The sequence below is a fragment of the Epargyreus clarus genome, unplaced genomic scaffold (assembly GCF_041222505.1).
Source record: "Epargyreus clarus isolate Ecla_fem2 unplaced genomic scaffold, WU_Ecla_fem_2.2 ptg000007l, whole genome shotgun sequence".
Classification (NCBI taxonomy): domain Eukaryota; kingdom Metazoa; phylum Arthropoda; class Insecta; order Lepidoptera; family Hesperiidae; genus Epargyreus; species Epargyreus clarus.
In genome coordinates this window covers 25,452,811-25,466,376 of record NW_027332215.1, presented here as the reverse complement: position 1 = coordinate 25,466,376, position 13,566 = coordinate 25,452,811, and the positions used below count along the sequence as shown (strand labels likewise).

The following is a 13,566-nucleotide window of genomic DNA, read 5'->3' as shown; positions in this document are numbered from 1 at the left end:
GGATGATACACGGCGATATGCGGTAGGTTTGCCATATTTACCAGATACGTTTACGGTAAATAGTTCTTTTTCATCGATGAGAAAACGGTTCTCTATCATGGAAAAACGACGTGCGGTAAACAAATTTCGGAAAAAAAGGTTGTAAATTTTATTTAGCGGTTTTACGGTTTTAGATATATTTTTATGTTGTTAATTAATTCAATTCTTTTTTATTGGTAAAAGTCTATTATTTTCGTTGTAGGATATTTTATTTTGTTTTTTGGTCAATTGGTATATCATTGATACATTTAATGGGTTCTTTGCCTACGGATAGGGTGAATGCCACCGGGGTATTTCACATGGCAAACGGATTTTGCTTTTCTTTATTTTAAAGATTTTCTTTTATTATTGGGGTATCGCGGTTAAGGAATCCTTAAACTTTATGGTGTATATCTTTTTGAGTTTTTATTTGTTCTTGCGCAAAGGTTGTACAATGTACATTTAGAGTCAAAGATTTGACGACGGAAGGTTTTCTTGTAGCATTAACTACATTTACTTCTCGGCGGGGTCTTTCACATGTCATTACGTTTGAATGTGGGACAAATGTTACATATGCAAGAAGACATTTGATGAAGAACAAGATGTAAAGTCAGCAATAACTTTGTTGAAACGGGTGATCGGTGAACTTGTTTTAACTTATGAAGAGCTTGAAACTGTATTTACCAGGGTGGAAGCAGTTCTCAACTTTAGACCATTATGTACGGTAACGGAACATCCACATGGTTTTGTCGTTTTAACGCCAGCTCATTTTCTGGTAGGCAAATACTTATTATCGGTACCGGAATATAACTTGGCGGATTTACAAAACAATAGATTGAAGAGATGTCAATTGACGCAAGCTCTTTATCAAAGATTTTGGAGAAGATGGAGTAGCGTATATCTTCGTTCACTTCAAACTAGAAGTAAATGGATAAGACTCTACAATAGATAATTTCCATCAAATATGTACCTATGAGATTAAAAATAACAAAATAAAATTTGTAACATTTCTCTAAAACATCTAATAGACTGAAAACGGTGCCGGGAGGCCCCTGGCTGGTTCTGATGTCGGGTTCCGACCGACTTAACGAACACTAAGCTTTCAATGTGGTTAAATATATTGGCACAAATTGGATTTTCACTCCAAAATTATGGTATTTTTCCTCACTGTTGATGTAATGAGGACGAGACTTGTAAGTTAAATTATGAAAAAAAATATGAGGAGAATTGGATAAAATTATTAAAATCGTGTATTCTCATCGGTTCTGATATTTGTTCACAATTTTAAATTAATCGGACCGTTCAAAGTGGGTAAAGATCGGGTTCAAAGATTCCATTACATACAAACATACATAGACACAACCCAAGCTAATGAAAAAATGTGTTAAGGATGGTACATATTCTGAATCATGATATATATTTTGAAGGTGGTGGTCGACACCATTACCGCCTCACCTATTTCTGCCTAACAACAGCAGTTTTAAGCGCTGCTGTGTTCTGGTTTGAAGAGTATGATAAGGAAGACATTCTTTTCGAGGCATTCCAGCTTAGCCATTTGAGGTATCGGTACATCTACGTAAGACTGTAGCCACTTACCATCAGGTGGACTGTATTCTCGTCTGCTACTTCTATATTTAAAAAAATATAAATTACTTTAAATAAAAACCTCACTCATAAATGTATAAAAGTATTGTATTATTATTATCCTTGTTAAAAATAAATAGAATATGTGTTTACTTTAAACAAAAAAGCACCTACTTGCCATCAATCAAATTTCGTAACCACAACGGGATCTACATAGATTGTCGGAATTTCCTTGGTAGCCATTTCCCCTCAACGCAAATAAGAACCGAACTAGACAAAGTAAATAGAATTCTCCTGAGCAAAATCTCTTAAATTCGTTTTCTGTCACGAATGATAATTCTTGTGTAAATCTAGCTATATCTGTATTTAAATACTTGTGTTAGTCGCAAACACCATGATGTTGCACAAAATAATAAAATGTGCTTGCGAAACTGTGACTGAACTTATTTAAATACCCGTATAGGTATTTAAATAAGTTCAGTCACAGTTTCGCAAGCAATACAAAATTTTCAGACCGAGACATAGTTTAATTATGTCACTGCAACTCTTTTTATCTTAACTTTCCTAGGAATAAATACAATTATACGTGTATTTAAGAGAAAGTTTACATTTGTATTCGTCATTAAAATAATATAATGGTATTTCAAATTTCAATAATAAGTGTTTAAGTGTAAAAATTCAATAGTAAGTATAAAAGTGAATTATGATCAATATAAACTGTTGCGAAGTATAGGTATCCCATTTTGTTTAAAAAATAGTATAAGGGGTAAATTTCATGTGTAGTGACATCTTTACGAGAGTTTTGATTTTTATTCGGGGAAATGTTGCTGGGTTCATCTCAGCCACGGGGACAGCGGACTCCCACTGGCTAATGCTAATGTACAGGTACAGGTCAGTCAAAGTGACACAAATTAGGTGAGTCTAATCCAGCGGTGGTCGTACAAAGACCGATGAGGGGATGAATAATTCACACCAGGTCTGCAGAAGTTAAATTATTACGTGACTTCAGTTCACGATAGAATAGCGTTTCCGATCACGATAGAATAGAGATTCCGCTTCGAAGACATAATTGAATTTATTATAGTAGATGTTAATCTCTGTCTCAAAAATCTAAACAACATAGACAGTAAAGTATGCTACGATACTACTTGAAACAATCGATTGCTCCTTATCTATTGTTCCCTGAGCAATATACGACAAGTATACAAGTAGGTACTTTAGGTTCAAATATAAGTAATAAATCATACAATTACTGTCCAGAATAATAAACACCTGTTATCTCAAAAAAGAAATCGAAGTCCGAGCCGAGGCCACAGACGCGGACAAGGACTAAGTTGGAACGCCATGCGTAAGTGTTTCTATCCAATTACATCTAAAAATTAGAGAGTATTGCGCTCTTAACACTGCTATTAATAATCAGTAGTAAGTGCAAAATGGTTAACGCCATTCAAGAAAACCATAGTTTGAGCTACTTCGAAACATTAGCGGGGTGGGTAACTTTTAGTAAATCATGGGGGTTGTCATACTTTTAAGGAGACACTAATTAATTTTGTGATCTACGCCAACGGTTCGGCTCTTTTATTCGAAAAAGGAACTTTATTTAATACTTTACGTAAATTTTAATTGGGATCGTTGCTACCAAATAGTTTTTTTAAGTATATTTTATCCAGCTATTAAAAATAAAAATAAATTGTAATTTAAAAAAGTAGACACACGCTTTAATTCTATCAAAATACCTAAGTAGCAAATGTCTTAGTACCCTAAATGTCAGATAACAGAGAAAAGTTTTAGGAAACGAATCATCATCATCATCAACCCATTACTGTCCCACTGCTGGGCACGGGTCTCCTCTCAGATTGAGAAGGATTAGGCCATAGTCCACCGCGCAGGTCAAGTGCGTATTGGTAGACTTCACATACCTTTGAGATTTTTTTTTATAAATCTCTCAGGTATGCAGGTTTCCTCACGATGTTTTCCTTCACCGTTTAAGCAAGTGATAATTAATTTCTAATACGCACATAAATTTGAAAATCAGAGGTGCGTGCCTGGGATTTGAACCTCGGACCCCTCGATCGAGAGGCCGAGTGTCTTAACCACTAGGCTATCACTGCACTATAAACGAATATAGAGCTGGATTTCTGTAAAGCAAAGATTATACAAGTAGCACGCAACCATGCAGTCTATCTATATAAGTAGCAGCTGCATAAGTAGGAGCGCCTCGGGCAAGTATGTATCCTTCATTCAATCAGAGCGATTCTTGATTCGATCAGGGCCGCAGATCTGATACATAATATAAAACGTCTTTTAAAATTTTCGTTACCATGCTATTACCATTAATTGACTTTGAATCGTGTATACTTTTTGTCGAGAAAGATTTAGGAATAAATAATGTAAAAAATATCTCATAACCAATTAAGCTTAAAAACGATAATTCATCGGGTTCTTCGCCTACTTTGATAAACGCTATACATTTTACTTACCGCTCATCAAAGCAGTTATGAATATAATACTTGCTAAAAACATTTACCTACGTAAATAAAATAAAAAAAAAAAACGAGAAACGCGCGTACAATTGAAAGGGTTTTATAATTGTAAGGATTTTTTTAATAATCCCATTGTGAGCTTCGTAATATCAGTGAAAAGAAAAAAAACGAGTCAGAATTGAATGGCTTGGGCTCTTTGAAGTAATTTTCTGATTGGCGCTGCCATTTCCTACTTAAACCTTTTATTATTACTGTAAGTCTCTGTAATACCCACAAAGCGCATTGACAAATAATAAACCTAATAAACGCGAGTTAAACTCGCGTGGAGAGGGTTCCGTACAAATTTAACACTGGAAATGTAAAAAAATCGTTCTTCGATACGTAATGTATGGGAAAATATTTTTACCAACTGAAAATGTATAGTCATACATCCAAATTAGGGAAAGTGTTCACCCATCTGTTTAATGCGGTTAATAAAATCTATTTTATATCGAAGTGAGTATGTTAAAAAATAGGCTTCATATATTAGTACGGGCACCGGACGGCTAACTTATTTATTATTCGTACGGTAATTGCATAAGTAACTTCTTTATTATTTGTCTGTGTCATATACTAATCATAAATAATTTATTATAAATTCATACAGTATATTCTGGATGAAAAGTGACGCACGAGTGAGATTATAAGGGTTCCGTTTTATGATTTTTCCTACGGAACTACTACGAATAACTACTTACTACTTACTACTATTACGAAAACGATATGGGTTTAATAGTTTTTTTTTATGAAAATATTAAACGTTTGCCTGAGGAAGAATCAAACCAAGTGTACTTTTACCTGGATATGTTACTTTAAGTCTTTATTTTTTAAAGATATTTCGCTTTATTAAAAAGTATAAAATCAATTATAATAGAATTAGGTGTCTGATTAGCCAATACAGTGTGGTAATCTATTACTTTAAACTGAAATTGTACTGTTGGTAAGTATCTATTAAGATTTTAAATATTAATAATGCCTAAGATCCGTTTAATTTAAAGTTTAACTCCACCATTTTAAACTTCGTCCTGACATCATTGTGGACAATTAATCGACTAGATAACGAATAAACTGTTGGTTATAAAGCAAATTAAAGTTCTGAAAGACTTGTTTGTATCTACTTTCGTCATCTTCGTTTAATAAGATGAGACCAAAAGTATTATGAAAAAGATGGCGGAGAAGATTTTAATTCTATGTAGAGCAAATGAAATAGGTTTGTTTTCCATTATGGTACTCAGACTTAATTGAAGAAATAATTTTCAAAATCATGATTTATAAAAAATGTAAGTAGTATTTCTATTTGTTCTGTGTTGAAAGTATACTACACAGTATACAGAGCTACACACTGTCAGATCTGTGCTGTGGTCCACTTACCTGAAATCCATCATCCAACCCGCATACGACTTACCTTGAAGCGGCTTAGATACTCCTGCTGCCTGGTGATGTCGGTAGCGAGGATGAGCGACGATATCTGTTCGACGAGCTGTTTGCGGGTCGAGTCCACGAGCACGTGGGCCAGCACGCGGCTCTCCAGGATACAGGACACCGCCGAGCGCCAGTGGTGATTCTCCAACACCGATGTGTTCTGGATGAAAAGGTTTTGAATTAAATTTATTGTGTTAAAAGTAATTATGGCGTATATGCGTCTGCGATATCTGCATTATAAAAGGAGTATGATTTGGTAAAACAACCGAATTTGTATTTAATGCACTTCATTGAAAGATTTCTTAAGTCAAATTACCAACTTGAGCATCCATTTAGTTCAAATCAGAGTGTCAAGCGTGTGCAAACAAAAAATAATTCTTCTATGCAATGTGTAATGCCGTATTTATACCTCCCATATAAAGATATCGTATAAAAATATGATTTTGTAGGTGTAGACTTCAAATAGAACTAATTTTCTATATGGTTTTGGTAACTTATCCACGTGTCGAAATGACGTTAAATTACAAAATTATTACAGTGGTAGTTTCTTGATTTTAACCAAACAACGGAAGAGTTTTACTTTAGTGTTGTCGTTGTTGTAGAAAGAAGCTAAAAAAATGACGGCTTAATGCCGTTCAATACGAGTATACATAAGAAACGCCAGTTACTTTACCAAAAAGCGCTCGGCCGCAGAAGCAAAGTGCAAAAACGAAAAGTTTTCACAAGAAAGTGGACGTTTCCTCACTCCACTTTTACTCAAAAATTACCTCGCTACCGCACTAAAAGAGGTAAATTTATTCATAAATAAATCTTTCAACTTTTTGTATGTGGGTACTACCATCGACATATACTACGCTACATACATCAAACTTGCCTGCCTGCCTCCGTACTTGAATAATTTATATGAATAATATTTACTATTTCCTACTGAAGGTAGGTGGTAGAATCCTTAATGGTTTAACTCCGGCACCACCACCGCCACACCTATTTCTGTCTATTAACGGTAGTGTCAAGCGCTGCTGTGTTCTGGTTTGAAGGGTGTAGTAAGGAAGACATACTTTTCCAAGGCGTTCCAGCTTAATCCTCGGGGGTAGCGGCATATCTGTGGTCGACCTCAGGTAGGAATATCTAATCCTGTCTGGAATTGATTACATATGTCCATGGGCGGCAGGGCAGTACCATCAGGTGGATTGCATGCTCGTCTGCTACTCATATTTTATATAAAAAAAAACGTGACGAGGTAGACATCTTAATATTTACTCGTATATAAACCCAAGTACAGCATGAAGGTTAAACCGGCGAATCATTTCAAAGAAGTATTATAAGATCCAAACTTGAAAGTACGAACAGTATTTTGGAACCAACAGGCGCGGACGAAATTAAATCAGATCGACTGAAGCACAAAACTCTATTAGACATTCGATACTGCAACTGAACCGTTCATGGACTCGACATAGGTCTGCGATATTACATTCCTCAGTTGCAGCACGTGTCCCACTATATCCGTAGAAACTTATCCTCTCGATATAACCTTTGATTTATTCGTATATAAATCCTTCTCTTCATGCGTATGCCTCTCTCTATGTATTAGAAATTAATTGTCAATTGCATAGCGGTGAAGAAAAATACCGTGAGGGAACCTACCTACACGCCTGAGAGTTCTTCCGAAAAAAACAGTACAAAAAATTGTGTGAAGTCTTGGTGGGTTCCCTAGCCCCTCTCATTCTGAGAGGAGACCTGTACCCAGAAGATGGATAAATTATTTATTATTTATGGTTCCTTTTTCTTATTATCCTACTCTAGTAATTATTACATATGTAATCCAATCTCATCTCACAAGATAAAAACGTACGTTGCATGGAGAAATAAACCTACAAAATTTTTTTCCATTAAAATTTCAAATCCTTTGTTACAAAGTTAAAACAACGGCTCAGCCATTCTATTTCCGGGATTTTAATCGAAGCTGACTGAGATCGCACTTCATTTTCGATTTGTCTTTTTCCTTTGCAATGTTCAATTTCCTTTTATTATGGATTAAAAAAACTTTATGCAAGTGCAGTTAGTTATTCACGCTTGCCAAATGATTTTAATAGAAACCACAAGACTCTGTATATAATACCGAACCGAAGAATTAAAAGTATAATATTTTACAAGCTCTTATTTTTTCAATTAAAAGAATAATAAATTATATTATTTAAAAGGCTTGGTAAATAGTTGCTATGACAGGGTTGCCATCCGCATATACGCATACAGTACTAGATGACGCTGTACACTTTTCTGAATCACGCTAACGATGTGACGACGTAACCGCTATAAGTAGGTACGCTCTGGATTGCTGTCTGCGTTAAGCATATAGATATCTTCATGAAAATATTTTTGCATAGTACAAAGAGTCAAACCTTTGTGCTTATAAATAAAACAATAAACCTTCACTAACATTAGACGTCATAATTTAATAAGTCCTTTTTGACACATGCTATCGTAATGTCATTAAAGTTTTGGACTAACTTTGTATGAACGTTTAATACGTAATTGGAAAGCCAAATACTTGTAAATACAATTACGAAATAATTTCTAAACAAGAATAATTAGTAAAATTTATAAATCGTATTACACATTTTATTTTAGCAAAAATGTATGCAGAAAACAATTAATCCTACATCAAAAAGTATCTACGGCTAGAGTTTGCGGCTTCAAACCATTCGGAAGAAACTAATCGATCTACTTTCCACTAATAGAAACTTTGAATCACCAATGATTAACTAATCATCCCTTTTTCAGAATGACAAAAATAAAATAACAAATATGTTGCTCTACAGTGCACGATAAAAAGTCAGTCAGTCACCTTGCTGTTTTATATATACAGGGTGAATTTTTCAAACGCGCCTTCAGGGCCAAATACGAAACTATAAGGATTAGCGAAAAATGCTGAAAGGAGTTACGAGTCCGATTTTGATAAAAACTAAAACTGCATCATTACAATCATTTTTAAAAGATCTTTTTCCCTAGTCGGGAATCAAACGAGTTCGTTTTGAACAAATATACAACCTCTGTATTATTGCTTTGCCGTCTTACGAATTGTCGATCAAGTCACGTGTCCTGAGGCGAGTTTAACATTTTACCCACCACAAAAAGTGCACAACGCCGCTAAAGAAGTTTTCACTTCAAAAATAGATACAGGTTACGATAGCTTGATGTTAATTTATTTTATTTTCTTTATATTTTTATAATTCTATAGATTTAGACAAATATTATGTTTACCAAATATTAGGTTTCTTTGCTTATCGATTTGTTTGACACATGCTTATTGCCGTTGCGATGTCATATGTCAAAACGGACCTAGTGACTACTGTAGTACTGTATTATACTTAAGGAAATTTGACGACATTACTATGTGTAAAGAGAATGTATTATAATATATTGTTTAGTGATTTTCAATATTTAGAAATAGGCCGTCAAAAAAGGAAAGACTTTAGAGAAATTTATGCACAATATTTTTGGAATACTTTTTGAAAAAAAAAACTGTTATAATAGATGGCAGCAATCGTGATGATAGAATAGAATTATATTGTCACTTAACGTCGGTGACGTAATAAGCTGAGCTGCATGCTCATATTTAATTTCGATGAAATAAAAAACTAGTAATTTTTTATACGTTTCTTCTACGGATGGGAAAGTTACCAGGTGTGACAGGTATAATTTGCGACATATCGATTTGATTAGCCTAGATAGACGGTACTCGTCGCATTTTCGCAAGGTGAGGGCCACGATTAATAAAATGTCGAATGCACATTGAACAAATTATAAGACGTGATTAGATAGTGGTTTGTACGTGATGCTTTAAGTTTTAAACACGAAATTAATTATTAGGTAGGCACTATTAAGTCCACTGTTCTTATTATTAGATGGATCGTGAAAGTTGGGGGCCTTATGAGCGGTTAGAAAGTTATTCGTGTGTGTAGCGTGGGAATCCGCTTGTTAGGTGGCACAACGATCTGCGTCGGCCGGCAAAAAGTAATTGGATGAAGAGAACCGAGGACCCAGCTAAGTGGCGCTCCTTGGGCAGTCGACTGATCGGCTGATGATAATAATGATGATGAAAGTTATCTCACAAGGATTAGCCAGTCTCTGTAGCCCCTAGTAAGAAACATTGACATTGGAGTAGCGCGGTCGTAGACGGAGCCCTATGTTCAGTACTACGGCATCAGAGAGTTGGAGCCATTTGGTAAGAGAAGCCAGAAAAAAAACCCTGTTGTTACTCCTTACCAATCCTTTTCTCTGTAGCGAAAAGGACGAAAGAGTGTCGTAATCGTAAGTGTATTTATAACATATCCATGTTTAATAATAAATAAATATACTTTAACGTCAAAACCACTTCAAAAATTATTCAGCTACTAGTACATAGTCAGCGAAAAAACGAAGTAGAAACGGCTTTAAAAATATCAAGAACTTAATAAAGTTTTAAATTTTTATGGTTCCGTACGGAAAGGGCAAAACTACTAAGCCGCCGCTGTTTATGATATATGTATATACACTTCATTTTTTTGAGTATGAATTAAGGTGGTCGCTATACTCGTAACAACAAATACTATAAATAAAAATGCTTGAAAATAGTTGGGCGTCGGCATCCAAGAAACCGCCATATTTTAAACCGGGCGCAAATTTGTGTCAACGCTGGTGGAAGAGACTTGACAGATGTCGTATTTTCTAATTGGCAAAAAGAAAGTTTCAGGTCCTGGTAAAGATTTCTATTACTAAAAATTACTTTTTTTACTTATTACAAAAGTTATTCAAAAACAAAATAGGGTGATTAATCATGCGCCACTCTATACGTTGCAACTAACAAGTTACTCGTTATTATGAATTTTATAAGTAGCATTTGCTCGCGACTTCGCATGCGTAAATTCTAAACCGTTATTCACCAACCCTGTAGGGGTTGATTTTCTAGAAACAGCGATAAAGCTGTATAAATTCAATTCAGATTTCTATTCATATTTTTCTATATTTTTTATTACTTTAAACTTCACGTATATAACAAGTTTAAATTAAATAAAAATTCATAATGTCAAATTTTAAATTTCATAACGTTTGTTTCAAAATTGACACAATTTCAAACAAGCTTTAAGACAAATTTACCCACACTTTACCCTCTTAGCGGTGGAATTTCCCAAATTTCAGAGTACTCACTTACGTTATAAAAAAAAATCAGGATTCTAGTTCAGCGTTCTCTGTTTTGATCTTTGACATCATGACAATCATTCCCCTTGCGATTTTATATATATATATATATATATATATATGTATATTTATTTATATCTATATATTTATAGCCGTTTTTAATTAGTACTCGTATTTCATTTGCTCCACTTATGTCATACATGAGCATTCTTCTGTAATAACCATTCAAACATTGAACTATTATTGTGAAATAGTCCCCTCTAAATATAGTTCCGTCCTGATGTCTTGCCACTATCACATCCTGGATGATTGGTTTTTAGACAATTATTATCAAAAACTAATGAGTATTTTCGTGTACCCGCCAACAAATCGGTTCCAGTAGCATGTCACAAAAGATGTGTTTAAAATACTATAACACCATATGACAAACGAATTGACAGAAAAGTATATAGAATAAACGACTGAATAAACTTTATTGAAAATTTAGTTACGAAGTTTATTATTCCAAGAGTAAATCAACAATAACTGACCAAGTGCGAGTCGAACTCGCACACGAAGGGTTCCGTGCCATGAAATTTTCATTTATTTTTATTTTTAGTATTTGATGTCGTAGCAGTCCTAGAAGTACATACTCGTAAATGCTCTATTACGCTTCAATAATTAAAGAGAAAACCGTCGAAAAACAGCGGTTTCTTGTATACCGACCCCTATTAATTTTCAAGATTTTTACAAGTTTTTATTTAACTTGTAATGTATGTCTGTATATATTATATGTATGTTAGTTCGGGTCAAATCTTACAAGCTAAATTTGACCCACTTCCAGATACTCAATTGAGCTTAAATTTTGCAAACATATGTAGGTCGCATAACAATGCAATATTATAATTATATGGAGCTAGTCTGATTATAGAGTTGGAATAATCATTGATTGTTGTAAGCTTTTAAAATCATTTATTGTACAGCAATATTATAATTACAAATATTTCTTTATTATGAATTGCATAAAATTATTATTTACATTTTAGTACAAATAAAAGGTTATTATCAAAACGTTTTTTATTTATTTATTATTCGTTGTTATAGCGGCAAGCGTTATACAAATTCTGTAAAAATGGTCTATCTATTACGATTCTAGGCGTGTGACAAACGGACAGACAGCGAAGTCTTCGTAATAGGGGTTCCGTTTTTACCCTTTGGATACGGAACCCTAAACTATTTTACTTTACACAATGAGTCGAATTAAAAGCCGACATTATTCATCGTTGCATCCAAAAAAATCAGCGAAAACAAATTGAATGGTCTGAATTCAAAAGAACCAAATCACAGGATTTACGTGCATTTGTGATGGAAATTGTGGTAGGTACTCGTTTCAATAAAGCGCTTCGCCGGAGCGAGTTAAAAATTGCATTTTAAGACTAAAATGGATCCTATTTTCGTCGACGAATAAAATTTAGTGGATAGTGGGTGAATAAAATTCCGAATCAGCTGATGTAAACTGAAACGATCGCAAGAAATTATGTAATTCCGAATATTGGCGTTCGAGACCACTTTCAATGGGCTTTTCTTTATTCAACGCACGTTATGTTCTATTTTATGAATTGAATAACATTGTATTAAATTTTAGTTATAACGAGTTTAAGTTTCCGAAATATTGAAGTTTAAACAAAGTTGTAGCTTTTAAAAATAAAACGGCACATAAAACAGATAAATAAATTAAGGCTTATCTATTTTTTCCAACTAAAATTGAATTCAAGTGGAAAGTAAAATAAATTTCAGTCCAAAATACCTATTTACAATACGCATGTTATTAGGCAATATAATTAGATTTTTCAAACTCAACACCACCAATTTTGTCTAATAGGTAAATTATTCCGAGCCAAAGAACTACCACTACCACTAACATTGGTATGTGTGGTCGGTGGTGAGATGGTGGTAAGTGGACGTCCAGTGAGTTATAGTCAGTACTGAAAAAACGTAATGAGCAAGTAGGATGTCCAATTATTGATACGCATACAGCAACATCAACTTACATTATACAGAGCTGCCAAGTGGTTGGAAGTTGCGATCAAAAACGGCTGGTTGACTCCGGGGTGGTCCAAGTCGTGTGCGATGGCGGCCAGCAGCGACCCCAGCACCTCCATCGGCTGCATGTGTTCGCGAATCTGCGCAAAATACATCAATATATTAATATTATTACAAAGTGATACCTACCATTTGTAATTCTACTAAAACACCTTCAAACCCTTTAGGATACCACGGATTAATACTTCTGTGACCGACTTAAATAAAAATTTATTTCTATTTGGCGATACTCACAAGTGTCTAAGACAGTGACCACTTATAAATGGCAGTGTGACGCGTTTGCTACTTCATTTCCAAAAAATACATGTACCTATGTGGGGTAAAGCAAGACTAAATATTTAGATCTGATCAAATCAAGCAACATGTCTGCTAAATTGATGTATCGATGCCAAATACAAATGAAAAAGCCCAATGTCGTAAAACTGAGATATTATTATTATTAAAAACCTTTTAAACCGACACGACACGGTCTTATACACTCGGAAAATGACGAGAATAGTAGTGAATTATTTAAATTGAATTGAATGAATAAATTTAATTAAAACGAATTTAAATAATTCACTACTATTTAATAAAAAAATATAAACACGTACGGATTTATAAACCAATTCCTATATAATACTTATAGATACTTTTCATATGTACGCTACGAACATCAGATACATAAAATCATTTCAGAGCCATTGAAACATCTCAGGAATAGTTCACATCACTTTAAATAGCAATGTGAATATATAAGTAAGTATCTGATCATTTAATT

The 13,566-nt window shown here is 34.1% G+C and overlaps 1 protein-coding gene across 3 annotated transcripts in view; it reads right to left on the bottom strand.

The window, feature by feature from the left end:
* LOC140743732 (uncharacterized) overlaps nt 1-13,566 on the bottom strand; it is a 180,270-nt gene that overhangs the window by 47,200 nt on the left and 119,504 nt on the right. For all 3 annotated transcript variants that reach the window (XM_073075255.1, XM_073075253.1, XM_073075254.1), the window contains exons 6-7: nt 12,755-12,886; nt 5,530-5,706 (exon numbers count right to left, since the gene is read on the bottom strand). In XM_073075255.1, the coding sequence (XP_072931356.1) occupies nt 5,530-5,706; nt 12,755-12,886 (309 nt within the window). The remainder of the gene's footprint in view (nt 1-5,529; nt 5,707-12,754; nt 12,887-13,566) is intronic.